The sequence below is a fragment of the Pelobates fuscus genome, chromosome 4 (assembly GCF_036172605.1).
Source record: "Pelobates fuscus isolate aPelFus1 chromosome 4, aPelFus1.pri, whole genome shotgun sequence".
NCBI classification, from domain to species: Eukaryota; Metazoa; Chordata; class Amphibia; order Anura; family Pelobatidae; genus Pelobates; species Pelobates fuscus.
Genome location: NC_086320.1, coordinates 385,034,717 through 385,060,082, shown reverse-complemented (window position 1 = coordinate 385,060,082; position 25,366 = coordinate 385,034,717). Strand labels below are relative to the sequence as shown.

The 25,366-nt window shown below is 43.1% G+C and overlaps 1 protein-coding gene across 1 annotated transcript in view; it reads right to left on the bottom strand.

The window, feature by feature from the left end:
- Nucleotides 1-50: 50 nt before the first annotated feature.
- LOC134609502 (uncharacterized) overlaps nt 51-25,366 on the bottom strand; it is a 133,586-nt gene continuing 108,270 nt past the window's right edge. The window contains exons 35-40 of the mRNA XM_063453162.1: nt 8,873-10,375; nt 8,489-8,611; nt 7,626-7,760; nt 7,356-7,490; nt 5,607-6,484; nt 51-905 (exon numbers count right to left, since the gene is read on the bottom strand). Of these exons, the coding sequence (XP_063309232.1) occupies nt 6,477-6,484; nt 7,356-7,490; nt 7,626-7,760; nt 8,489-8,611; nt 8,873-10,375 (1,904 nt within the window). The 3' untranslated portion in view covers nt 51-905; nt 5,607-6,476. The remainder of the gene's footprint in view (nt 906-5,606; nt 6,485-7,355; nt 7,491-7,625; nt 7,761-8,488; nt 8,612-8,872; nt 10,376-25,366) is intronic.

The window sequence follows — 25,366 nt, the reverse complement described above, 5'->3', positions numbered from 1 at the left end:
CATTTGAGACCAAAATGAAAGGGCTGGAATAAATGTTTCCAGAAAAAAAATTAAAATGGAATAGAGCAAACCACTAAAAAAGGGGGAAAAAATCAAATATTAAATGATCAAAACCAGTAAGAATAAAAAAAAAAAAAGTGAATCTGGTACAAATGTTTAATATTAAAATAGCTCTCTGTATTAATCTCCTTTCTTTATAAACGATAGAATGGCACACGGTTTGTTGATATAGTCTACAAGAGGGAGTTATTCTGTTCTCTGTATTTGGTGTTCTGGAGAGGCGGTTGGTTGGCAAATTAACCAGTTTACCACATCCTGCCAAACCTGGAACGATTTTACACAACATGCATGGCCCTGCATGGCAAGAACCAAGTCTGTATACACAGGTTTCACTCTCAGTTTGTCGGTAAAGTCTTTAACATTGTCAGCACCTTCCATTAATGTATACATATTTACAGTTTCATGTTCATAAATTAAAATTCTGAAATTATAAAAATATAGATATGCGTATCAGTTCATTATAGGCATCTCCACCGAGGGCCAACTGTTGAATACGTAAAATAACTACCTTCTGATTAATTAATTTGGATTTCTCTAGCACTCTGTCGGTTGACATTGACGGAGCAGGAGTAGACACACAACTTTCATTCATACTCGGGATAAACAAGCTCCTCTGGGTCCGGAAGGGTTCTGATTGCTAGATGTACCACTCGGACAATTGCTTTCTATATCTGCACCAGTGGAGACGCTTCTGTGTTCTGCTGGAGTCACGCCTTTACTGTCCAGATGCACTGTGGCTGGTGAGACATTTTTATTTAATCTTATCCTTCACATATCTGAGACTGTGGACAGGCTGGAGTGGAACTGGTGGGTCATTTGAGAAGTCTAGGGTGTGTCAGAGATACCTGCACAGAAAGGGACATGGTTATGAGGTGTGATTGGTAGCAGTTGGCTGATCGAAAGCCTTTAATCAAAGTTCAATCGTTAAATTCTGAGAAAACGTCAACAAATCAGGATTATTTCAAGAAGCATGTGAAATCCTGTCTATAATCCGTTAAACTCTCAAAACAGGTTTATAATACATTGCTTCCTCTTGTGATTAATCACCAGAATAAACATTAAATGGAAACATTAAATAACATTTTTAATATTATTATAAAACAATTATTCTTTATTACTTTTCTTTCTATCTTTATTAGTGGGTATCTGACGCAGGATTCAAATGAGTAAATCACAACAACTTATACAACTTTTTCTGTACACGTTTTAACCAGCAACTGGGCGCCTCCATCTTAGCTCCCTGTCAATCATTGTTATAAGCTCCGCCCTTTACACCTGGCAGTCAGTATAGAGAGAGCCACCTCCATCTTAGCTCCCTGTCAATCATTGTTATAAGCTCCACCCTTTACACCTGGCAGTCAGTATAGAGAGAGCCACCTCCATCTTCCCTGTCAATCATTGTTATAAGCTCCGCCCTTTACACCTGGCAGTCAGCATAGAGAGAGCCACCTCCATCTTAGCTCCCTGTCAATCATTGTTATAAGCTCCGCCCTTTACACCTGGCAGTCAGTATAGAGAGAGCCGCCTCCATCTTAGCTCCCTGTCAGTCTTTGTTATAAGCTCCGCCCTTTACACCGGGCAGTCAGTATAGAGAGAGCCACCTCCATCTTAGCTCCCTGTCAGTCATTGTTATAAGCTCCGCCCTTTACACCTGGCAGTCAGTATAGAGAGAGCCACCTCCATCTTAGCTCCCTGTCAGTCTTTGTTATAAGCTCCGCCCTTTACACCGGGCAGTCAGTATAGAGAGAGCCACCTCCATCTTAGCTCCCTGTCAGTCTTTGTTATAAGCTCCGCCCTTTACACCGGGCAGTCAGTATAGAGAGAGCCACCTCCATCTTAGCTCCCTGTCAGTCTTTGTTATAAGCTCCGCCCTTTACACCGGGCAGTCAGTATAGAGAGAGCCACCTCCATCTTAGCTCCCTGTCAGTCATTGTTATAAGCTCCGCCCTTTACACCTGGCAGTCAGTATAGAGAGAGCCACCTCCATCTTAGCTCCCTGTCAGTCTTTGTTATAAGCTCCGCCCTTTACACCGGGCAGTCAGTATAGAGAGAGCCACCTCCATCTTAGCTCCCTGTCAGTCATTGTTATAAGCTCCGCCCTTTACACCTGGCAGTCAGTATAGAGAGAGCCACCTCCATCTTAGCTCCCTGTCAGTCTTTGTTATAAGCTCCGCCCTTTACACCGGGCAGTCAGTATAGAGAGAGCCACCTCCATCTTAGCTCCCTGTCAGTCTTTGTTATAAGCTCCGCCCTTTACACCGGGCAGTCAGTATAGAGAGAGCCGCCTCCATCTTAGCTCCCTGTCAGTCTTTGTTATAAGCTCCGCCCTTTACACCGGGCAGTCAGTATAGAGAGAGCCACCTCCATCTTAGCTCCCTGTCAGTCATTGTTATAAGCTCCGCCCTTTGCACCTGGCAGTCAGTATAGAGAGAGCCACCTCCATCTTAGCTCCCTGTCAGTCTTTGTTATAAGCTCCGCCCTTTACACCTGGCAGTCAGTATAGAGAGAGCCACCTCCATCTTAGCTCCCTGTCAGTCATTGTTATAAGCTCCGCCCCTTACACCTGCCATAGAGAGAGCCACCTCCATCTTAGCTCCCTGTCAATCATTGTTATAAGCTCCGCCCTTTACACCTGGCAGTCAGTATAGAGAGAGCCGCCTCCATCTTAGCTCCCTGTCAATCATTGTTATAAGCTCCGCCCCTTACACCTGCCATAGAGAGAGCCACCTCCATCTTAGCTCCCTGTCAATCATTGTTATAAGCTCCGCCCTTTACACCTGGCAGTCAGTATAGAGAGAGCCACCTCCATCTTAGCTCCCTGTCAATCATTGTTATAAGCTCCGCCCTTTACACCTGGCAGTCAGTATAGAGCGAGCAACCTCCATCTTAGCTCCCTGTCAATCATTGTTATAAGCTCCGCCCTTTACACCTGGCAGTCAGTATAGAGCGAGCAACCTCCATCTTAGCTCCCTGTCAATCATTGTTATAAGCTCCGCCCTTTACACCTGGCAGTCAGTATAGAGAGAGCCATCTCCATCTTAGCTCCCTGTCAATCATTGTTATAAGCTCCGCCCTTTACACCTGGCAGTCAGTATAGAGAGCCACCTCCATCTTAGCTCCCTGTCAATCATTGTTATAAGCTTCGCCCTTTACACCTGGCAGTCAGTATAGAGAGAGCCACCTCCATCTTAGCTCCCTGTCAATCATTGTTATAAGCTCCGCCCTTTACACCTGGCAGTCAGTATAGAGCGAGCAACCTCCATATTAGCTCCCTGTCAATCATTGTTATAAGCTCCGCCCTTTACACCTGGCAGTCAGCATAGAGAGAGCCACCTCCATCTTAGCTCCCTGTCAATCATTGTTATAAGCTCCGCCCTTTACACCTGGCAGTCAGTATAGAGCGAGCAACCTCCATCTTAGCTCCCTGTCAATCATTGTTATAAGCTCCGCCCTTTACACCTGGCAGTCAGCATAGAGAGAGCCACCTCCATCTTAGCTCCCTGTCAATCATTGTTATAAGCTCCGCCCTTTACACCTGGCAGTCAGTATAGAGAGAGCCATCTCCATCTTAGCTCCCTGTCAATCATTGTTATAAGCTCTGCCCTTTACACCGGGCAGTCAGTATAGAGAGAGCCACCTCCATCTTAGCTCCCTGTCAGTCATTGTTATAAGCTCCGCCCTTTACACCTGGCAGTCAGTATAGAGAGAGCTGCCTCCATCTTAGCTCCCTGTCAGTCATTGTTATAAGCTCCGCCCCTTACACCTGCCATAGAGAGAGCCACCTCCATCTTAGCTCCCTGTCAGTCATTGTTATAAGCTCCGCCCCTTACACCTGCCATAGAGAGAGCCACCTCCATCTTAGCTCCCTGTCAATCATTGTTATAAGCCCCGCCCTTTACACCTGGCAGTCAGTATAGAGAGAGCCGCCTCCATCTTAGCTCCCTGTCAATCATTGTTATAAGCTCCGCCCCTTACACCTGCCATAGAGAGAGCCACCTCCATCTTAGCTCCCTGTCAATCATTGTTATAAGCTCCGCCCTTTACACCTGGCAGTCAGTATAGAGAGAGCCACCTCCATCTTAGCTCCCTGTCAATCATTGTTATAAGCTCCGCCCTTTACACCTGGCAGTCAGTATAGAGAGAGCCACCTCCATCTTAGCTCCCTGTCAATCATTGTTATAAGCTCCGCCCTTTACACCTGGCAGTCAGTATAGAGAGAGCCACCTCCATCTTCGCTCCCTGTCAATCATTGTTATAAGCTCCGCCCTTTACACCTGGCAGTCAGTATAGAGCGAGCAACCTCCATCTTAGCTCCCTGTCAATCATTGTTATAAGCTCCGCCCTTTACACCTGGCAGTCAGCATAGAGAGAGCCACCTCCATCTTAGCTCCCTGTCAGTCATTGTTATAAGCTCCGCCCTTTACACCTGGCAGTCAGTATAGAGAGAGCCACCTCCATCTTAGCTCCCTGTCAATCATTGTTATAAGCTCCGCCCCTTACACCTGCCATAGAGAGAGCACACAAAGAGGAGATTGGGGTATTTATCACAGTGTTCTAAACACACCGTTAAATTCCATCATTATTTGGACATACTGTATACTGGTTTATTAATGTGATCTAAAAAGTGATGGTTTTTACAGAAATTTTAATCTGAGAAGATTGTCAAATTTAGAATTATGGGAAAAAGATTTGAAACAAAATAGGTTTCTATTAGAAAAAGTGAAGAGAAGAATGACAAATCTGTGGCATAACTGAAAAACGGCCATTATCATAAATGATAATTGGGAAGCAAACGAAGGTACTCATGAAAATGCTAGATTTATTGAATTGCGTCAAATATTTGCTGTTTTTAATTAAATGTAAATGTGTCAGTGACACTTTGATAAACCCCCCCCAATGTTTCTATATCTCCTCTTCATTTGCATTGTGTGCCTTGGCTGAACCGGGTTATGCTGTAATTTGAAAAATCTGTAATATAAACTTTAAATAAAATTGGGCCTTTAAATAAAAAGGTTAAAACAATTATATTATTATATTATAATAATAACAAAGTATTTAACCAGGAAAGGCACATTCAGATTACTCTGGTTTTCAAGTACGTACTGGGGATGTTACCTTAGCCCAACATCCAGGGGTTGTTATAGATGATTTTCAATATTTATTTCAGTATAAATTCCAGAGAATCAATAGTTTCTATTTAATTTTCTATCACTAGGGGATATGATGTGTTTTTTCCCCCCATTCTTGTTTACCAATTCACACGATTTCCAGATAAAGTTAAAATAATCTCTCTCCTTGAGCTATTCCTCAGGGCAAGCAGCACTTAAAGCAGCCACAAGGTATTGTTTGGATAACACATGAAAAGACCTTAAATGTATAACTACGCCATCAGCTGAGCTCCAGAAAACAATTAACATAAAAATAAATATTCTGTATAGACATACACACTATATATGGGTATGGGAGAATTATAAACAGGACACTGGGACCCTCAAATCTAAATAAATTATAGTAGTATCTATTAGAACACATTACCAGATCAGCACCTTATAATTCATTTACTGAGCTCTCTGCTCCTTTAAGTCCTCTCAACCCACGAATCTGGTGAGCTCTGCATGTCCGGCTGTCAACAGCCTATCTTGTTAATCCCATCAGTACTCTTCCAACCTTGTCTCTCTGTCCTGAGTTTATCTTTTTTTACCAGTCCTGCCAATCTTTCGTCTTGAGCTGGTCTTCCACCCATCACTCCTTCAAAGCTTGTCATCTGTCTTTCCTTCTGAGCTGGTCTTCCGCTCCTGCCCATTTCTCCTCCTGATCTGGTTTTCAATCCTACCTGTCTCTCCTCCTGAGCTTGTATTCCACTCCTACATCTCTCTCCTCCTAAACTAGTCTTTCACTTTCACCCATCTCATCACCTTGTCTTTTACCCATCTCCCAAATTGAGTTTGTCTTCCAGCTCACGTCCTGTGCTGGTCTTCCACTTCTGCCATCTCTTGTCCTGAGCTGGTCTTCTCTACTTCCACCCATCTCTCCTCCTGAACTAATCTTCCAGTCTTGCCCATCTGTCCTAGTTAGCTAGTCCATAGCTTGCCTCCACCCATGCCTGTGTCTCGTAAGTTGGTAATTTTCCTACTCGTTCTGGTCTCTCCTTGTCCTGAGCTGGTCTGCTGGAATATAATGCTTCTCCATCTCTATCTCAATTAATGCTTCAGTTCTTGTTTGTCTTGCTTTTTTTAATCCTGCACTAGTTTCAACGTTTAATGAATCCACTTTTGGTTCAGGCAGGATGCAAGCGAACAAGCCTTGTATCTCTGTAGAGGACAATCCTTTCTCTCAGCTCATCGTAAACAAAAACGTTTATAGTAGATGAGAAACCAAACAGCATTTCCTCTTCCTTCCATTCCATCAAGGCATCTTCACGTTTCTGTAAAAAAGAAAAGAACCACAATATAGTAATTACCAAGGGAATTCAACTTGATTAGTCTGTTGCTATTGAAAAGGATGTGTGCACAAGTCTAATGGCAACAAGCCCTTAAATTGCCAGGACACTAAAATAGCACAGATTAAGGTTATATGGACTGGGTAGTTTTATAACAAAGATTACCACTCAGTGACTGTAGAGCAGTAAACCCCTACCTCCTGTGGGGCAAAACTAGGCTAATACGTAAGCAACAACCTCTCTTTCCTCAAAAGCAGTCAGGAATTGTCTGCATGTATCAGCCATCTGTCAAGATATTGAGCAGTGAGAAGAAGACAGTCATGCAGGCTTGAAGGTCAGGAAGGGACATAGTTTGCTAAAGCTGTTAAATGACACCTTGACATGTCTCAATTAGTAGATACAAGAAATGAAGCACTTGGAAAATAGGGACCATACTGCGTTATCATTTGTAATCAGCTTAAAATAATAATAAAAATAAAATTAACATGTGGGCTGCACAAAATTCAAATTGTTTAATTTCTTTTGCTTAACTTTTTTTGGTTCAATCAATATCAGAAGCAGAGATTTGAGATAGGCTGGAAGACAGGGACCTAGGTAAACAGATTGTAAATGGTCAACCAGCCTTTACTGTGCACGAGGAAGGAAGGAACAGAAAGCTTGATTCAGTCTTTGTAACCATTCTGTGTCTTATGTAACACCAAACAGGACGCCAAAAGATTTATTTTAAACGGTTTTAACACAGTATATTTCTTGGTACAAAGCCAATCACCATAGTAGAGATATCACAGGTAATTTCTACATACTGTTTGTCTATGTATACACATAACATACAGACACATTTATGTGAAGACATTACCAGGAGGGGTTGTGCTTTTAAACCACCAGGTGGCGCTCTGGCTGTATTCACTGGGGTGGTTAGTGGATGCTAATGAAGACATGTCTTTCAAGAGCTTCTCCAAGCCACTGAGATGTTCATTAACAGTAGTGACACCTAGAACAAACAACACAGAACAAATCTCAAAGACAATGGGAAATACAGGAGGCATGACATCATAGTTCAGTGATCTGTTTTTGTGGAACTAGGTACTAGGTTTTATTTTAGTGGGGTTTTTTTTTTTTTTTTAACCTCCTTTTCGAAGATTTGTCTCCTGCCCAGATGGACCAGGATGGAGGTGTTTATCCAGATTTCTCCTGCTGTCCCTTGTCAGGTCAATGTATAGCCGCTGCCTCTTCTCCACATCAGAGGGTTTCCTGTGACTGGCTGGTAGGGAAAGGTGGTGATTAAATAAGGAAAGATCCCAAACTAAACAAGGGTGAGAAAGAGACAAAGCTGGGAAATCAGAGAGAGATAAGGAGTAAAGAACAATAGCACAATGTGTAGGAGACATTACACGGATAGAAATGGCAGAAAGTGGAAAAGATAAATGGAGGATATAGACAGCACTAAATAGAGAGAGGGATGAGAGGGCAGGACGAGATAATAGATTGCAAGCATTATTGGGACAACAAAATAATAAAGGAACGATAAATAAAAGAAGAATATACCATACCCTAACCTGACAGCTAATGTTGCTTGATATCAATTTAGGATTAAATAACAAACTGGTGCCTCAATATATAACCAATCCCCCTAGCTCCCGAAGGCTGAAATATAGAAACTTACCCCAAGGATACAGTAAGAACCCTTGCAAAGGGTAATTATGACCGAGGTTGCCATCTCATTAGGAGGGTCCAACATATAGACCAGCGATGACCAAAAGGTAGATCCTCAAATGTTTTAAAAGTACAGATTCCATGACGCTTTGTCATTCTAAAGGAATTTTAAAGACATGCAAAGTATCATGGGAGTTGTAGCTTTACAACATCTGGTGATCGACTTTTTGGGCACCCCTGATCTAAATGTTGAACCCTCCCAATGAGGTGGTGAAATATTGGAAATTTACTGGATTCTGAAAAAAGGCTCATTCCAATCATTTAAACATCTCTTACCATCATTGGAAGCCACTCCTCGTCCAAGCTCTGGGGTCAGATCTTTGGATTTAGCCAGGTGTTCCTCTGTGGTCAGGTCAATACATTGGCTGCTGGTGACCTGGAACGTAGATGGGCTGGTGGCTGCGTGGGAAGAGAACAGACAGCGTCAGACTGTCTAAATTGTCAGTGCTCATTAATGGGCTGCTAATACCAGCCATGTCAGACACACCTGACCTCAATCCCAACTTTTATCAATGATTGTTAAATAATACAGGTATAAATGTCAGCAAACACATGGCCACATGTTTAAACAGAATGCACATTAAAGGGACATGGTAAAACACTGTACTGTTAACAGATTTAGCCACTCACACCCCATGCAGGTGAGAATGAAGAATATACCTTCTCTGGAGATGGGTCTCTGCTGTCTTTCCCGTGTGGAGGATGTGGCACTACCTTCCCTGGAAATGGGTCTCTGATGTCTGTCCATTGTGGAGGATGTGGCTCTACCTTCACTGGAGATGGGTCTCTGCTGTCTGTCCATTGTGGAGGTTGTGGCTCTACCTTCCCTGGAGATGGGTCTCTGCTGTCTGTCTGGTGTATAAGACATGGCACCACCTTCCCTAGAGATGGGTCTCTGCTGTCTGTCTGGTGTACAAGACCTGGCACCACCTTCCCTGGAGATGGGTCTCTGCTGTCTGTCTGGTGTATAAGACATGGCACCACCTTCCCTAGAGATGGGTCTCTGCTGTCTGTCTGGTGTACAAGACGTGGCACTACCTTCCCTGGAGATGGGTCTCTGCTGTCTGTCTGGTGTATAAGACATGGCACCACCTTCCCTAGAGATGGGTCTCTGCTGTCTGTCTGGTGTACAAGACGTGGCACTACCTTCCCTGGAGATGGGTCTCTGCTGTCTGTCCATTGTGGAGGATGTGGCACTACCTTCCCTGGAGATGTGTCTCTGGTGTTTGTCCATTGTGGAGAATGTGGCAGTACCTTCCCTGGAGATGGGTCTCTGCTGTCTGTCCATTGTGGAGGATGTGGCACTACCTTCACTGGAGATGGGTCTCTGCTGTCTGTCCATTGTGGAGGATGTGGCACTACCTTCCCTGGAGATGGGTCTCTGGTGTTTGTCCATTGTGGAGAATGTGGCACTACCTTCCCTGGAGATGGGTCTCTGGTGTTTGTCCAATGTAGAGGATGTGGCAGTACCTTCCCTGGAGATTGGTCTCTGCTGTCTGTCCAGTGTATAAGACAAGGTACCACCTTCCCTGGAGATGGGTCTTTGCTGTCTGTACAGTGTGGAGGATGTGGCATTACCTTCCCTGGAGATTGGTTTCTCTTGTCCGTGCTGTGTATAAGATGTGGTACTACTTTCCCTGGAGATGGGTCTCTGCTGTCTTTCTGGTGCGGAAGAGGTGGCACTACCGTCCCTAGAGATGGGTATCTGTTGTCTGTCCGGTGTGGAAAATATGGCATTACCTTCCCTGGAGATGGGTTTCTGCTGTGTGTCTGATGTAAAGGATGTCACACTAACTTCCCTGGAGATGGGTTTTTGCTGCCTGTCTGGTGTGAAAGAGGTGGAGCAAGTAACCCTGGGGATGGGTCTCTGTTGACATTCTACGACAGAAGTGGTGGTGGTTGTGCCCCCTGAGATGGGTTTCTGGTACTTGTCTACTGAGGGAAGCATGGTGTGCCTCCAGGTGGGTTTTTGTGGCCTCTCAGAGGCGGAAAGAGTAGAGTTCATGCCCAATGAGAGGGGTTTTTGATGCCTATTTAGAGTAGAAGGGGTGGTATTGATGCAGATTGATTCTTCTTCTTCCGTTAAATCGATGCACTGACTGCGGGCAGAAGGGTTCCTCCTGGGACTGTTTGACCCACAGCCTAGTCCGGCATCAGCTTTAGCTGTAAAACCAATATAAAAGTGAGAAACAGCCTAAAGCAGTGATCTACATACTACATTTTTGAGTTATTTACATATATAACTAGTCAGAAATAGCACTATGTAACGATATAACTAGTCAGAAATAGCACTATGTAACGGTATAACTAGTCAGAAATAGCACTATGTAACGGTATAACTAGTCAGAAATAGCACTATGTAACGATATAACTAGTCAGAAATAGCACTATGTAACGATATAACTAGTCAGAAATAGCACTATGTAACGATATAACTAGTCAGAAATAGCACTATGTAACGATATAACTAGTCAGAAATAGCACTATGTAACTATATAACTAGTCAGAAATAGCACTATGTAACGATATAACTAGTCAGAAATAGCACTATGTAACGATATAACTAGTCAGAAATAGCACTATGTAACGATATAACTAGTCATAAATAGCACTATGTAACGATATAACTAGTCAGAAATAGCACTATGTAACGATATAACTAGTCAGAAATAGTGCTATGTAACTATATAACTAGTCAGAAATAGCACTATGTAACGATATAACTAGTCAGAAATAGCACTATGTAACGATATAACTAGTCAGAAATAGCACTATGTAACGATATAACTAGTCAGAAATAGCACTATGTAACGATATAACTAGTCAGAAATAGCACTATGTAACGGTATAACTAGTCAGAAATAGCACTATGTAACTATATAACTAGTCAGAAATAGCACTATGTAACTATATAACTATAACAAATGTTCCACCTGTGAGGAAGGTCCAAACGAATATGGACCAATTCACTGGTGGAGGAGCACCTATTGGGACACTCCAGGGGTGTCCTGGGGCTTAACCCCTATAGCTTAGAATAGTCAAAAAAACCTCAACTGCTGGAGTGAACCAGACTAGTTAGGTGTACAACTGGATATGATGAACGAAATAATATTGGTAATATGACAAATACCGTCTAGTGAAACACCAATAAATAGTAGTGAGAATCTAGCCAAAATGGCTTACCTCTATGTACAAAAAATAATAATAATAAATAAAAGAATGATGCCTATGGACCTACAAGGCTCCCAAATAGCTAACTGGCTGGAGACTTTAATCAGTACAAAAAAATGGTCAAACCCAGAGCTAGGGGCCCATACAGTAGGTATGAGTCAAATGACAAGCATAGGTATCAGGGGTGCTGTCACGTTCAGCTAAACACGGTGCTTGGATCGTGCAGCTGTAAGAGGGGCTATGAACTTGGTAACCAGTGTAATATAAAATCTGATCGGCGGTATACCAAGCAATAGTCCCACTAAAAAGGGGGGTGTCAAAAGATGAGTTAATGTATACTTCTCATAGATGACATAGGGAAGAGGTATATGGATAGAACCTCCCCCTCTATAACTCGATAGCTGTAACACTAAACAGATAATAGTTACAGTATATAACCGAGAAGCCCCAATTAGTACTACTGAGGTATACTTCAGCAGATACAAAACGTGACCCAAACCCTAGTACAAATAGGAGGTAAAAAACACACAAAAGGGTGACTACATGTGTATAACCATACTTAGTATGTTGGTTGCCTACACATGGTGATAGAGATCCCTAAGTGAAAAAACGTGAGTAGAACAGAGAGCCCTTAGAGCCCGACGCGCGTTTCGGTGCTCGCTCTGGATGCACCTTCGTCAGGGGCTAATTTGAGACTGGTCAAAAGTCTCCTTTTAAATGAATCCAAGTCCCAGCCACTTGCTAATTGTCCAATGAAACCGCCGGAATTCAGCGCCAAACCAACCACGTGGGCGTATGTAAATGCCCTGGGTGGATGGACCAATCACTAATCTCCTCGTCAGACGTCATCTGACGTTTCCTTTCGTATGCACTTTTTCTTATCAACACCAGTTTGTTAACCCAATGTGTGCCAAGTGGATTTGGTCTATTATCATACCGATACATATGTAGAGTTGTAGCATTTTGCTACACAGCCGTGTTATTAATCAAATCTTTAGATATTGTTACGGGTTTCAGATACACTTAGATCGAGAGTTCGTCTAAAGTGTTAACATAAAGTATTTTTCTTAGCTCTTCCAGCCTCAGAAAAAACTGAACACTTCCCCATCGTTTGGTCCGATTTGTCCCTTTGGGGACTAAGATCGGATGGAGTGGCTACTGACTTGTAGCGATTGCTGAGAGCCTCCACTGTATTTGGAGTGCCAGTCTTATGCTGACAGCTAGAATAGCATGATAGAGAGATCCTTTATCTTAGGACTAGTGGGGGTCTAACAGTACCCAAAATATCTTTAGCATCTGCATCTAAAATGGGTACACAGCTTTCCATTGCACAAAAGCTTCGGATATACTACCCTTTAAATACCGAGGGATGTCAATAAAACAAGCCTCATGCTGTTATGTAGGGTATGTGTATCTCCACATAGGAGACTTGTGTTGCCTAGTGCAGGTATAGGGTTTTGATCGTGAACACCCTATATTGAGTAGCAGTGCTAGCTGGCAGAGCGCCGCAAAATGTACCAATACTCGCCCTACTATGTCCACCAGGACTGATAAAAGGATGATACGCATAGTGTTCTATTTGTACAGTGGTTATGTACTGGGGTGTTGCAGGTTAGGAGGTAGGTAGTGCGCCCTATGTGTGGATGATCAAATAACGTTATGATGCTTTGGAGTCAACCCTTCGGGCATCTTTGTGCACACAACTCCATAGACATTCATACTATGTTGGGTAACCACCCCTCTATTACATAGGGGATAATGGAAAGTAATCTCTTATTAGTGTATGGATATCTATACTGTGTGGGGTGGAGATTAGAGGCTGGGCAGGGGCTGGGCGGTTGGGCAAGGGACTTGGAATACAAAAGGTGATAGTTATAGTAGTGACCAGAAGGAACTAGATATTTACAGGTATTTACAATATATACATTTCTATTAAAATTGGTAGTAATCAGTATAGCGTGCTTAGGAAGCTGGATTTATCAGGGCACTTTACGGGAGGGTACGGATCATAGTATTGGTAAGGAATGGCGAGACATTCATCCGCAAATGCTGTGTATGTCCAGTAAAGTACTTCTTGGGATGAAATGAACTCACTATCCTTAGTTGGTGAGGAGAGGTTTCATATAAAGGGGGTGTAGGAGAAGCCCTCATTCAATCCGTTTGGAGATAGGGTTTTTAATGTAAAAATCCAATAGCTCTCTCTTTGGAGCAGTTTGGTATCAATATCACCCTTTCTGGGACCTAGCTTCATCTTTTCAATGCCGTTAAAACGTAGGCCTTGTGCTGAGCCACCATGTTTAAATTTTAGATGTCTGGATATGACTGTGTCGATTTGTCTCGTGGGATTTACCGAGTTTACGTGTTCGAGAATCCGGTTCTTGAATGGTCTAAAGGTTTTCCCTACATATTTTAGACCACAGCTACATGTTAGGAGATATACCAGGCCCTCAGTCTGGCAGTTGAAAAAGGTCTTCACTGCATGTGTCTGGGTGTTTGTTGAATTCGAGAAGGTCTTAGAATTTCTACGAATGAACTTGCATGCCTTGCAACGGCCGCATTGGAAAGTGCCTATAGCTGGGGATTTCAGCCAGGTGCCTTCCGACTTAGGTGGTGGAAGGTGGCTGGGTACCAAAATGTCCTTTAAGTTACGCCCTCTTCTGGCTGTAAGTGAGACATATGGGGTAAGGACCTCCTTTAGGTGTTGGTCTTGGTATATGAGGGGCCAGTATCTCCCAAGGATCTGTTTTACTGGGTCCCAGCCGGCGTCAAAAGTGCCGATGCACCGGATTATGTTTCGAGATTTGTCATTCTTCTGTTTATCAATCAGGAGTGTTTCACGTTCAGTCGTTATGGCTCTCTTATAGGCGGATTTGAGACACCTATTGGAATAGCCTTTGGATTTGAACTGCGCCCTTAGGATCTTGGCTTTGCATTTAAATTCTTCAAGGGTAGAACAGTTGCGTCTGACACGCAGGTATTGGCCTGTCGGTATACCCTTTTTAAGAGTGCTGGGGTGATGGCTTTGCCAATTCAGGAAGTTGTTCGTAGCTGTAGGTTTCCTGAAGAGGGTAGTGGAGATACATTGTTCATTCTCCATAGTTTGTAATGTTAGGTCCAGGAAATTTATATATTTTCCGCCTATCTCGTAAGTAAACTTGAGATTCAAGTTGTTTATATTGAGCGCTTTCACAAACTCTTCGAAGTATTCATTAGTTCCTGTCCAGATGATCAGCACGTCATCTATATAGCGTTTCCACATCTTGATGTGGTTATGGTAGTTTGCAAACTCTTGACCAAACACTACGTTATATTCCCACCACCCCAGGTGGAGGTTTGCATACGAAGGGGCACAAGTTGTCCCCATCGCGGTCCCTCTCACCTGGTGGTAGTATGTGCCTTCAAACAAAAAATAGTTGTGCGTTAATACGAACTGTAAGAGTTGCAGCACGAAATGGTTGTGTTGTTGTAACGATGGGTCTCGTGTTTGGAGAAACCATTTGATGTTGTTAAGGCCTATTTTGTGGGGGATGGAACTATACAACCCTTCTACATCAAGGCTACATAGTTTCGCCTCGGGTGGTAAAATCAGGTCATGTAGTACTTTTAAAGTTTGTTTCGTATCCCTAAGGTAGGATGGGAGGGTCTTCACTAGTTCACTCAGTATATGCTCAACGTAGACACTGCAATTCTGCGTAAGATTATTATTGCCCGACACAATAGGTCTACCCGTTAATATTTTTTGTTTTTTATGTATCTTGGGCAGTGAGTAAAAAGTAGCTGTTGTTGGTTTTTTATTAAGCATAAACTTATACTCGTCCATACTTATTAGTTCACTGGAGAGGGCTTGGTCGAGGATGTTTTTCAGTTCTGCAAAAAATCTTTTGGTAGGATCCATGGAAAGTGCCAGATAGGTGTCCTTGTCATCCAGTATACTGTGCACCATTTGGACATAGTGGGTTCTGTCCATTATCACCAGGTTCCCCCCCTTGTCTGATGGTTTGATGATGATCATTTCATTTCTTTTGAGTTTACCTAAGGCTTTTATTTCCAAGGGGTTCAGGTTATTTGGCTGAAAGGGGTACTGGGAATTCGTGTCCAGTGCTTCAATCTCTTTACAGGATAGTTCCACAAATAAGTCTATATACTTGTAATCAGGTATATAGGGTGTAAACCTGCTTTTTGGTTTTAGATTGGTGAACGGTGCTTGCTGTGTACTGAATGGTTCATTATTGCTGAGCAGTTCTACTAAGCTGTCTAGCACGTCCATGTCCCTCGCTTCCAAGCCTAGTCTCGATGCTTGTTTATTTCTTTTAATGCAATGATATTTATGGAGAGCTAGTTTCCTAGCAAATAAGTGGATATCTTTGGTCCAACTAAAGCTATCGAATGTTGGTGTTGGGACAAAGGACAGGCCTTTTTTCAATAGTTCTATTTCCGGGGTAGTCAATTGGTAGGAGGATAAATTAATAATTTGGCTCTCTTGAGTCAGTACGCTTTCCTTCGTTGGAAGCCTCGAGTGCTCTTGCTTCTTGTGTTCCTCTGTGGTTTTGCGTCTTGATTTGCCCTGGCTAAAAAATTAATCCCTTTTTTAAGAATACTTTTGGGATTAGGTTCAGGGAGGGCAGAGGTACTATCAGAGCTGAGTTCTAATTCTGAGCTACTGGTCTCATACTCAGAGGTGGAGAATTGATCAAACTCGACCCTTCTACTCTGTTTAGACCTCTGGTAAATATTCCCTGTTTGGAAGTCTTTGTTGTCCCTTATGAATTTAGAATGTTTGCGTGATTTTATGGTGGATTGGAATCTTTCCAATTGATTTTTCAATTTAATTTCAAGTTGTTCGAAACTGCTCTCAGTCTTAAAGGTTTCGATTTTTTCTATCTCCTCATCCACTTCTTTGTTAATTTTGTCTAGTCTTTGTTTTTCTGATCTACACAAAATATCCATAAATTTACGGGAACAAGTACTAGCTGCCTCCTCCCACTCTTTGATGAATTCTGTACCTTCAATATGGGGCCCTGGTATATTTTGAACTCTCAGGCCCCTTGGTATCAGTTCTTTATTTAGATATTTTTCGAGAGAGGCAACCTCCCAGCCTGCTCTGATCTGTTGTTTAAACAGGTAAGTCAGGTGATTAAATGCTGCATTAATATTAGTGTACGTGACGCTTTCATTCAAGTGCCCTTCAGAGAACACAGTGTCAATGTCCGTATACCAAGCTTCCCTTGTGGCTTTATCTGATAGAAATCCAGCCATGCTAAAGCAACGCTTAATAGGTGATAGGTATTGAAACCCGATAATTAATAAATTTAACAAATGTTCCACCTGTGAGGAAGGTCCAAACGAATATGGACCAATTCACTGGTGGAGGAGCACCTATTGGGACACTCCAGGGGTGTCCTGGGGCTTAACCCCTATAGCTTAGAATAGTCAAAAAAACCTCAACTGCTGGAGTGAACCAGACTAGTTAGGTGTACAACTGGATATGATGAACGAAATAATATTGGTAATATGACAAATACCGTCTAGTGAAACACCAATAAATAGTAGTGAGAATCTAGCCAAAATGGCTTACCTCTATGTACAAAAAATAATAATAATAAATAAAAGAATGATGCCTATGGACCTACAAGGCTCCCAAATAGCTAACTGGCTGGAGACTTTAATCAGTACAAAAAAATGGTCAAACCCAGAGCTAGGGGCCCATACAGTAGGTATGAGTCAAATGACAAGCATAGGTATCAGGGGTGCTGTCACGTTCAGCTAAACACGGTGCTTGGATCGTGCAGCTGTAAGAGGGGCTATGAACTTGGTAACCAGTGTAATATAAAATCTGATCGGCGGTATACCAAGCAATAGTCCCACTAAAAAGGGGGGTGTCAAAAGATGAGTTAATGTATACTTCTCATAGATGACATAGGGAAGAGGTATATGGATAGAACCTCCCCCTCTATAACTCGATAGCTGTAACACTAAACAGATAATAGTTACAGTATATAACCGAGAAGCCCCAATTAGTACTACTGAGGTATACTTCAGCAGATACAAAACGTGACCCAAACCCTAGTACAAATAGGAGGTAAAAAACACACAAAAGGGTGACTACATGTGTATAACCATACTTAGTATGTTGGTTGCCTACACATGGTGATAGAGATCCCTAAGTGAAAAAACGTGAGTAGAACAGAGAGCCCTTAGAGCCCGACGCGCGTTTCGGTGCTCGCTCTGGATGCACCTTCGTCAGGGGCTAATTTGAGACTGGTCAAAAGTCTCCTTTTAAATGAATCCAAGTCCCAGCCACTTGCTAATTGTCCAATGAAACCGCCGGAATTCAGCGCCAAACCAACCACGTGGGCGTATGTAAATGCCCTGGGTGGATGGACCAATCACTAATCTCCTCGTCAGACGTCATCTGACGTTTCCTTTCGTATGCACTTTTTCTTATCAACACCAGTTTGTTAACCCAATGTGTGCCAAGTGGATTTGGTCTATTATCATACCGATACATATGTAGAGTTGTAGCATTTTGCTACACAGCCGTGTTATTAATCAAATCTTTAGATATTGTTACGGGTTTCAGATACACTTAGATCGAGAGTTCGTCTAAAGTGTTAACATAAAGTATTTTTCTTAGCTCTTCCAGCCTCAGAAAAAACTGAACACTTCCCCATCGTTTGGTCCGATTTGTCCCTTTGGGGACTAAGATCGGATGGAGTGGCTACTGACTTGTAGCGATTGCTGAGAGCCTCCACTGTATTTGGAGTGCCAGTCTTATGCTGACAGCTAGAATAGCATGATAGAGAGATCCTTTATCTTAGGACTAGTGGGGGTCTAACAGTACCCAAAATATCTTTAGCATCTGCATCTAAAATGGGTACACAGCTTTCCATTGCACAAAAGCTTCGGATATACTACCCTTTAAATACCGAGGGATGTCAATAAAACAAGCCTCATGCTGTTATGTAGGGTATGTGTATCTCCACATAGGAGACTTGTGTTGCCTAGTGCAGGTATAGGGTTTTGATCGTGAACACCCTATATTGAGTAGCAGTGCTAGCTGGCAGAGCGCCGCAAAATGTACCAATACTCGCCCTACTATGTCCACCAGGACTGATAAAAGGATGATACGCATAGTGTTCTATTTGTACAGTGGTTATGTACTGGGGTGTTGCAGGTTAGGAGGTAGGTAGTGCGCCCTATGTGTGGATGATCAAATAACGTTATGATGCTTTGGAGTCAACCCTTCGGGCATCTCCCGTAAAGTGCCCTGATAAATCCAGCTTCCTAAGCACGCTATACTGATTACTACCAATTTTAATAGAAATGTATATATTGTAAATACCTGTAAATATCTAGTTCCTTCTGGTCACTACTATAACTATCACCTTTTGTATTCCAAGTCCCTTGCCCAACCGCCCAGCCCCTGCCCAGCCTCTAATCTCCACCCCACACAGTATAGATATCCATACACTAATAAGAGATTACTTTCCATTATCCCCTATGTAATAGAGGGGTGGTTACCCAACATAGTATGAATGTCTATGGAGTTGTGTGCACAAAGATGCCCGAAGGGTTGACTCCAAAGCATCATAACGTTATTTGATCATCCACACATAGGGCGCACTACCTACCTCCTAACCTGCAACACCCCAGTACATAACCACTGTACAAATAGAACACTATGCGTATCATCCTTTTATCAGTCCTGGTGGACATAGTAGGGCGAGTATTGGTACATTTTGCGGCGCTCTGCCAGCTAGCACTGCTACTCAATATAGGGTGTTCACGATCAAAACCCTATACCTGCACTAGGCAACACAAGTCTCCTATGTGGAGATACACATACCCTACATAACAGCATGAGGCTTGTTTTATTGACATCCCTCGGTATTTAAAGGGTAGTATATCCGAAGCTTTTGTGCAATGGAAAGCTGTGTACCCATTTTAGATGCAGATGCTAAAGATATTTTGGGTACTGTTAGACCCCCACTAGTCCTAAGATAAAGGATCTCTCTATCATGCTATTCTAGCTGTCAGCATAAGACTGGCACTCCAAATACAGTGGAGGCTCTCAGCAATCGCTACAAGTCAGTAGCCACTCCATCCGATCTTAGTCCCCAAAGGGACAAATCGGACCAAACGATGGGGAAGTGTTCAGTTTTTTCTGAGGCTGGAAGAGCTAAGAAAAATACTTTATGTTAACACTTTAGACGAACTCTCGATCTAAGTGTATCTGAAACCCGTAACAATATCTAAAGATTTGATTAATAACACGGCTGTGTAGCAAAATGCTACAACTCTACATATGTATCGGTATGATAATAGACCAAATCCACTTGGCACACATTGGGTTAACAAACTGGTGTTGATAAGAAAAAGTGCATACGAAAGGAAACGTCAGATGACGTCTGACGAGGAGATTAGTGATTGGTCCATCCACCCAGGGCATTTACATACGCCCACGTGGTTGGTTTGGCGCTGAATTCCGGCGGTTTCATTGGACAATTAGCAAGTGGCTGGGACTTGGATTCATTTAAAAGGAGACTTTTGACCAGTCTCAAATTAGCCCCTGACGAAGGTGCATCCAGAGCGAGCACCGAAACGCGCGTCGGGCTCTAAGGGCTCTCTGTTCTACTCACGTTTTTTCACTTAGGGATCTCTATCACCATGTGTAGGCAACCAACATACTAAGTATGGTTATACACATGTAGTCACCCTTTTGTGTGTTTTTTACCTCCTATTTGTACTAGGGTTTGGGTCACGTTTTGTATCTGCTGAAGTATACCTCAGTAGTACTAATTGGGGCTTCTCGGTTATATACTGTAACTATTATCTGTTTAGTGTTACAGCTATCGAGTTATAGAGGGGGAGGTTCTATCCATATACCTCTTCCCTATGTCATCTATGAGAAGTATACATTAACTCATCTTTTGACACCCCCCTTTTTAGTGGGACTATTGCTTGGTATACCGCCGATCAGATTTTATATTACACTGGTTACCAAGTTCATAGCCCCTCTTACAGCTGCACGATCCAAGCACCGTGTTTAGCTGAACGTGACAGCACCCCTGATACCTATGCTTGTCATTTGACTCATACCTACTGTATGGGCCCCTAGCTCTGGGTTTGACCATTTTTTTGTACTGATTAAAGTCTCCAGCCAGTTAGCTATTTGGGAGCCTTGTAGGTCCATAGGCATCATTCTTTTATTTATTATTATTATTTTTTGTACATAGAGGTAAGCCATTTTGGCTAGATTCTCACTACTATTTATTGGTGTTTCACTAGACGGTATTTGTCATATTACCAATATTATTTCGTTCATCATATCCAGTTGTACACCTAACTAGTCTGGTTCACTCCAGCAGTTGAGGTTTTTTTGACTAACTATATAACTAGTCAGAAATAGCACTATGTAACTATATAACTAGTCAGAAATAGCACTATGTAACGATATAACTAGTCAGAAATAGCACTATGTAACGATATAACTAGTCAGAAATAGTGCTATGTAACGATATAACTAGTCAGAAATAGCACTATGTAACGGTATAACTAGTCAGAAATAGCACTATGTAACTGTCAGGATCGGGACAGGGATCCAACACGCAGAGAACAGGAGAGGAGTACGTATACCGGACCTTAGAATGGCCGGACTAACGGAAGGAAAAAGCAAAGAATGGTCAGAGACAAGCCGAGGTCGAGGGACCGAGAGAACAGGTAAGCGAGAGACAAGCCGAGGTCAAAGGACACGAGAGGTAAACAGGAACGATAGTACAAGCCGAGTCAAAACCAAATAGAACAATAGACATAAGAGCACTGAGGAACCAGACAAGCTAGAACCACGATAGGGCAATGAACCATTACACACATCCCTCTTTTAGACCCTGGTTCTCTAATTGATGGCTCCGCCCTTGCCGAGCCCTGATTCGTTGTTCCGAACTAGATTGACAGGTCGGGATGTGATTGCCGTCATGACGTCGGCTCCCGAGCGTCGTGTCATGAAAAGGAAGCGGGGCTATCGCGGCCGGCGTGGGAATGACTAAGAGAGCTGTGAGGATTGGATGAATCAGCCCCCCTGAGAGAACGGCCGTCGGGAAGTCTAACCTCCTCCGAGGTAGAGACTTCAGGTACCCTGACAGTACCCCCCCCCCCTCAGAAACGCCCACCGGGCGGAAGGAACCGGGGCGAGACGGAAAGCGAGCATGAAAAGCCCTGAGAAGGCGAGGAGCATGCACATCCTCCTGGACCACCCAAGATCTTTCCTCAGGACCATATCCTTTCCAGTCAACAAGATATTGCACCTTCCCCCGAGAAATCCGAGAATCGAGGATGGAATTGATCTCATACTCCTCCTGACCCTCAACCTGGACAGAACGAGGGGAAGGCACAGTGGAGGAAAATCTGTTACACACCAAAGGCTTCAATAAAGAAACATGAAAGGAGTTCGGGATGCGTAAAGCAGGCGGAAGAGCCAGACGATATGCAACAGGATTTATACGACACAGAACCCTGTAAGGACCTATGTAACGAGGAGCAAATTTCATGGAAGGAACTTTCAAGCGGATGTTCCTGGTACTCAACCATACCCTATCACCCGGAGAGAATACCGGAGCCAGCCTTCTGCGTTTGTCAGCGTGTCGTTTGGACACCATGGAATTATGAATAAGAATTTGTCGAGTCTGATCCCACAACTTTCTCAGATTGGCAACATGAATATCAACCGACGGTATCCCCTGGGAGGGGGAGGCCGACGGAAGAACGGAAGGATGAAAGCCATAATTCATGAAAAAGGGGCTAGAACGAGTAGAATCGCAAACACTGTTGTTGTGCGCAAACTCCGCCCAAGGAATCAGACCGACCCAATCGTCCTGGTGTTCAGAAACAAAACAACGCAAGAACTGTTCAACCTTTTGGTTGGTGCGTTCGGCAGCCCCATTGGACTGGGGATGATAGGCAGAGGAAAAAATTTAATTTGATACCAAGCTGAGAACAGAAGGATCTCCAAAACCGGGAAACAAATTGGGAACCTCTATCAGAAACGATTTCAGAAGGAATCCCATGTAAACGAAAAATCTCCCTCGCAAAAATTTCAGCCAATTCGGGAGAAGAGGGCAATTTGATCAGAGGTACAAAATGAGCCATTTTGGTAAACCTGTCAATTACTGTGAGGATAACCGTATGTTTTTTAGAAACCGGTAAATCAACGATGAAGTCCATAGCCAAACAAGACCATGGTTTCACAGGAATTTCTAGGGGGTGCAAAAGCCCACATGGAAGCGTATGAGGTTGTTTAGTCCTCATACAGACATCACATGCCCCGACGAATTCCTTAAGATCCTTACGTAATGAAGGCCACCAGAAATCTTTAGAAATCAGAGAACATGACTTGCGTATGCCAGGATGTCCGGCAAATTTACTGTTATGAAAACACTGCATAAGTTCCAGTTGGAGTTTAGGAGGAACGAAGTAACGGTCCCCCGGAATAGGTCCGGGTGCCAGATGTTGTAACTTCTTGATCTCATCCAGCAACGGAGAGTGAATCTTGATGCTAGTGCTGGCAATAATATTACGCTTGGGAACTATAGAAGAAAAAAACACATCAGGCATAGTAGAAGGTTCATGTTGGCGGGACAATGCATCGGCCTTAGAATTCTTAGAACCAGGTCTATAAGTGAGAACATAGTTGAAATGAGTAAGGAACAAAGACCAACGAGCCTGCCTGGCAGATAATCGCTTGGCTTCCCCTATATATGACAAATTCTTGTGATCCGTCAAAATAGTAACCGGGTGTAAAGTCCCTTCCAACAGATGTCTCCACTCCTTTAAAGCCAAAATTACCGCTAACAGTTCCCTGTCACCAATATCATACCTGCTCTCAGGCCCAGACAATTTCCTGGAAAAAAAACCACAAGGATGCAGTGGTTTATTCAAACTTAACCTTTGGGACAGAATAGCGCCTACACCTGTCTCTGAGGCGTCTACCTCGAGTAAGAAAGGCAAAGATGTGTCTGGATGAACTAATATCGGTGCTGAGGCAAACTGTTCCTTGAGAGTACTGAAAGCAACAAGCGCCTCCGGGGACCATGTCTTAGTATCAGCACCCTGTTTAGTCATGTTGGTAATAGGAGCAATAATAGACGAGTACCCCTTAATGAAGTGCCTGTAGTAATTCGAGAATCCGATAAACCTCTGAATGGCCTTGAGTCCCTTGGGCAATGGCCAATCCAAGATAGATTGGAGTTTAACAGGATCCATCTTAAACCCCTCACCAGAAATAACGTAACCAAGAAAGTTTACCTGAGATTGGTCAAAGCTACACTTCTCCAATTTGCAATACAACCCATGCTGTAGGAGTTTGTGCAATACCCTTCTGACTTGTTTGTGATGAACCTCAGGCTCTTTAGAGTGTATTAGTATATCATCCAAATAAACTATAACACATTCATGTTGAAATTCCCTAAGAACCTCATTAATCAAGTCCTGGAATACAGCAGGGGCATTGCAAAGCCCGAAGGGCATTACCGTGTACTCGTAGTGGCCATACCGGGTATTGAAAGCCGTTTTCCATTCATCGCCCTGCTGAATTCTCACCAAGTTATAAGCTCCCCTCAGATCTAACTTGGTAAAAATCTTAGAGCCTTTAAGGCGATCAAATAGCTCAGTAATTAGGGGAATCGGATAAGCATTTCTGATAGTTATCTTATTCAAGCCCCGATAATCAATGCAAGGCCGTAGTGTACCGTCTTTTTTATCTACAAAAAAGAAACCGGCTCCGGCTGGAGAAGAGGATCTTCTAATAAATCCTTTGTCTAGATTCTCCTGAATGTACTCTTCTAAGACTAAGTTCTTCTTAGTGGATAGAGGATATACATTGCCCCTCGGAGGCATAGTACCAGGTAGGAGATTAATCTTACAATCAAAGGACCTGTGTGGGGGTAAAGTATCAGCCTTCCTCTTATCAAAGACTGCCTTTAAATCCTGGTACTGGGAAGGTATCTGTAATTCTGTGGGCTTGTTAGAGTTACTAGGTGTGTCCACTACGCACAATGGTGAGACTTTCTGTACACAACCTTTCTGGCAACCCTGACCCCAAGAGACTATTTCACCTTGCTCCCAATCAATAGTAGGGTTATGCTTTTTAAGCCAGGGATACCCCAAAACTATAGGAACTGAAGGGGATGAGATAAGCATGAGAGAGATATCCTCCTCGTGTAAAATACCAATGGTTAACTTAACTGGTATAGTTTCACGAGAAATCACAGGATCTGATAAAGGTCTACCATCTATGGCCTCAACGGCCAATGGAGTCTCCTTTAGCTGAGATGGGATAGAGTGGTTTTTGACAAAAGTTTGATCAATAAAGCTTTCAGCTGCTCCGGAATCTATTAATGCCATAGCTTTAAGTACTCCCTTTTCCCAAGTTAAAGAAACCTGTAGTAGTAACCTATGATCCCTGTAATCATATGTAGAGGACAAAATAGAAACACCCAAGGCCTGTCCTCTGGAGAAACTTAGGTGCAAGCGTTTCCCGGACGGTTAGGGCAATTTAGGCGTAAATGCCCGCCTACTCCACAATACATACACCGACCCTCCCTTCTCCTATATTTTTTTTTTTTTTTTTGGTCTGGATGTTTATTTTAATTAATGGTGTACATGTACAGAAAATAAATGGAGACACAATTCTCAATAGCATGTACCATTCTACAGTGAATTTCTCAAATCATCCTTCTTTTCCTTTAAGAAGAGAGTGTGTACGGTTTGGCCTCCCGGCGAGAGCTTCATTTAACAGATGATTCTTTCTTGATGGCTCTGGCAAGCGTAACAATGTTCTGTGCCTGCTTAAGCAAAGGCATGTCTATCATGCTCCCATGGAAAGTGAATGCACCCTTTCCTAATCTTTGGTGCTCTTGAAAAGCAGAAATCAATTCATGGGCCCATTTTATTTTGTCAGCGCTCGGAGTAAACTGCTCTTGGACAATA